The sequence below is a fragment of the Sinocyclocheilus anshuiensis genome, unplaced genomic scaffold (genome assembly GCF_001515605.1).
Source record: "Sinocyclocheilus anshuiensis isolate Anshui unplaced genomic scaffold, SAMN03320099.WGS_v1.1 scaffold155, whole genome shotgun sequence".
In the NCBI taxonomy this organism is placed as follows: Eukaryota; Metazoa; Chordata; class Actinopteri; order Cypriniformes; family Cyprinidae; genus Sinocyclocheilus; species Sinocyclocheilus anshuiensis.
In genome coordinates, this window is record NW_015549572.1 from 70,358 (window position 1) to 73,803 (window position 3,446).

The 3,446-nt window shown below is 34.9% G+C and overlaps 1 protein-coding gene across 1 annotated transcript in view; it reads left to right on the forward strand.

The window, feature by feature from the left end:
* The window catches only part of ankhb (ANKH inorganic pyrophosphate transport regulator b), a 17,652-nt gene that overhangs the window by 5,908 nt on the left and 8,298 nt on the right, over positions 1-3,446 (forward strand). Inside the window, exons 3-6 of the mRNA XM_016445491.1 lie at positions 559-677; positions 1,742-1,825; positions 2,124-2,294; positions 2,500-2,634. Coding sequence (XP_016300977.1) covers positions 559-677; positions 1,742-1,825; positions 2,124-2,294; positions 2,500-2,634 — 509 coding nt within the window. The remainder of the gene's footprint in view (positions 1-558; positions 678-1,741; positions 1,826-2,123; positions 2,295-2,499; positions 2,635-3,446) is intronic.

The following is a 3,446-nucleotide window of genomic DNA, read 5'->3' on the forward strand; positions in this document are numbered from 1 at the left end:
TTATGTTATGTTATGTTATGTTATGTTATGTTATGTTATGTTATGTTATGTTATGTTATGTTATGTTATGTTATGTTATGTTATGTTATGTTATGTTATGTTATGTTATGTTATGTTATGTTATGTTATGTTATGTTATGTTATGTTATGTTATGTTATGTTATGTTATGTTATGTTATGTTATGTTATATTCTTATCCATCCATTCTCTATGTTCTGTGTAGGGTTGTGGGAATACTTTTATTTTTATTTTATTTTTTAATTTAATTTAAGTTTTTTTTTTTATTATTATATTACATTACATTATATTACATTATATATTTTGTTATATTAGAACTTTTGTATCCTTGCATTTTATTTGTTCTAATTTTAACAAAAAGCCATCATGTTTTATTATTATATTATATTATATTATATTATATTATTTCATTTCATTTCATTTCTCTGTCCTTGCATGTTATTTGTGCCAGTTTTGGCAGCAAAGCCATCATGTTGAATATTATGTTTTATTGTATTATTGACTATAATACATATTAATCTGGTTCTTTCTTTTCCTTAGCATACACAAGTCTGGGCTATTACATCATTAACAAACTGCATCATGTGGATGAGACTGTGGGGAGTAAGACCCGGAGGGCGTTTCTCTATCTGGCTGCTTTTCCTTTACTTGACGCCATGGTGAGTGTATCGTGACGTCTCATCCCTGGATATTTAGCTGTAATGTCATAATGTGCTCTTGCTCTGACCGTCAGATCTGGCTCGCCTGCCTGGCACAGATGGCAGAGAGTATGTGTGTGTAAGTGTGCGTGGTAAGGCCAGGCATCAGAGCCTATTCAGATCTGGAAACCCATCAAGCTCCTTTGGATGAATAACAGCCCACGCGAACATCCTGTGCCTGTCAATGGAGGTTAAGCTGCAGCAGTGTTAAGTCTCGAGAGAGCGGACCCAGTTAACAGGGGGTACATGACCCCTAGGGGATGAAATGTGGCACTGCAGGGGGGTTGCCAATTATTGCTTGATTTTTTTTTTTTTGTAATTTTTTTTATTGCGAACAAATGGAAATTTACATTAAAGAAAAATATAGTAAAACTAAAATTAAGAAGCTAAAGTTCTGCAAAATTTCCTAAGAATCCTTAAAAATGAATCCACAAAAATATTAAGCTTGTTTTGAACTAGCAACATATGAGCAACATATTAGAATGATTTCTAAAGGATCATGTGACACTGAAGACTGGAGTAATGGCTGCTGAAGATTCAGCTTTTCAATCACAGGGATAAATTACATTTTATACCATATTTTTCACAATATTGCTGTTGTTACTGAATTTTTGATCAAATTAATGCAATAAAAAATCCAAACCAAGACATTTGAACATTAATGTATACTGTAATATAAAACTTATGAATAATGCTTTAATGGCTTTGCAAGGTTACCATCAATGTAGTACCAAAAATGGTGCTATAGGACCAGGGGGGCGGTAAAGGGGGGTGAGGGTTAGGACGATTCCAAAGGCCCGATGCGGGAGGGGGTCCCCGGAACGCGATTACTACGGGGGGCTCTAATGCTCAAAATGCTGTTCAGGGGGCCCAGAAACTTTAGCGGCGCCCCTGTATAGGACTAAAATACACCCAGAATTTAATATAATATGTAACGGGGGTCCCTGTTCCATCTCTCTCTATCCATTAACGGGATTAGCATATTGTATTGTGTAAGTTAGTGTGACAGTTATCTGTGGTTTCAGGCCTGGACTCATGCTGGAATCCTTCTGAAGCACAAGCACAGTTTCCTGGTGGGATGTGCATCTATTTCTGATGTTATTGCACAGGTATGTGTTAGATTCATCAAATCAGCATTTCATTGCTTGATTATTGATGTCTTCTTACACTCTTTTTCTGTATTGGTATGTTTATAAGAATGTGAATATGGTTGTGTATGAAGGATAATTGAAGGCGAAGATTATGGGTTATCATAGTCGCGGTGTAATTTGTTTTTATTAATGATGTAATTGGGTTTGAATTAATAATAGAGTCTGTATGTGCCACAAGAACGGCTATATTTATCACTGTCATTGTAATCAGGTTACACGGTTGTGCCTCTCCCACTCTCTCTCTGTCTCTCTCTAGATTGTGTTTGTCACTATTTTGCTCCACAGTCACCTGGAGTGTGTGGAGCCCTTGTTGATCCCAATCCTCTCTCTGTATATGGGCGCCTTGGTACGCTTCACTATTGTTGGTTTGGGTTACTACAGGAACATTCATGACAACATCCCAGAATCCAGTGGGCCTGAGGTTGGGGTATGTCTATTGACTCTCTTTACACCAGTTCAACTAAGTGGTATTTTACTATGCAAATCCTTCACTATTGACCTGCTCAGTTCAGTATCACAGCTACACTGGTCAGTTTATTGGTTTTCTATATTAATTTCTCCTTGCTCTGCCCCATCAAACCTGTGAGAATCCTAAAACTGTGCTATTTACTGAAACTCGTTCTGTGTAATAGGGTGATGCCACTATTAAAAAGATGCTAAGCTTTTGGTGGCCGTTGGCTCTCATCCTGGCTACGCAGCGGATTAGCAGACCCATCGTCAACCTGTTTGTGTCACGGGATCTGAAAGGAAGCACAGCAGCCACAGAGGTTAGTGTGTCCCATGGCAAGAACACGCTTGCCTTTACAGTATTTAGATATCAAATTATAGTCACTATCATTATTTTCAGTCATTTAGATACAGCGTATGTGTGAATATTCAGCTAATATTTAAATTTAGCAATACATTCACAGTGAAATTCAGCTTCCCTTGCTATGAAAATATACTGAAATGGATGGGGGAACATTTTCTTTTATTTCTTCTATTTTGGCATCTATTTTATTTTAAGTGAAGCAGTGTCATCAGGTATAAACAGAGCAGCACTTTAATAAGAATTGTGACAATTATGATTTTAGTTGAGACTACAGAAATGGAAAATGCATGTATAGTGTCTATATTTAATTATGCATCTAGTGAATAAAAATAGTTGTTATTGTAAACTAAAACTGTTAAAAATTGTTTTCAGTAATTGGAATAATGCCGAAATAAAATATAAATCTGATAACGATGGAAAAACTATGCCTTCAAATTTTGCCTTGGCAACTATCTGAAATAAAATTAAGTTAAAGTACTAAAATTACTAAAAAAATAACACTGAGATAAAAACAATTAAAGCTAATTAGAAATGTTTTTAAAATACAAAAACTACTACTAAAAATGAATAAAAATCATCTAAGATTTAAATGACAAAAGCTAATTCAAAATAATAATAAATACTATATTACTATGAAAAATAATACAAAGGTAACACTGAATAAAACTTATTTTATAATAGTTGTTAATGTGGCATAATTGCATCTCATCTGCATCCTGTGCTTTATGGGCCATCTTTACCACTGAAGGCTAAAATTGTTGTACCCCC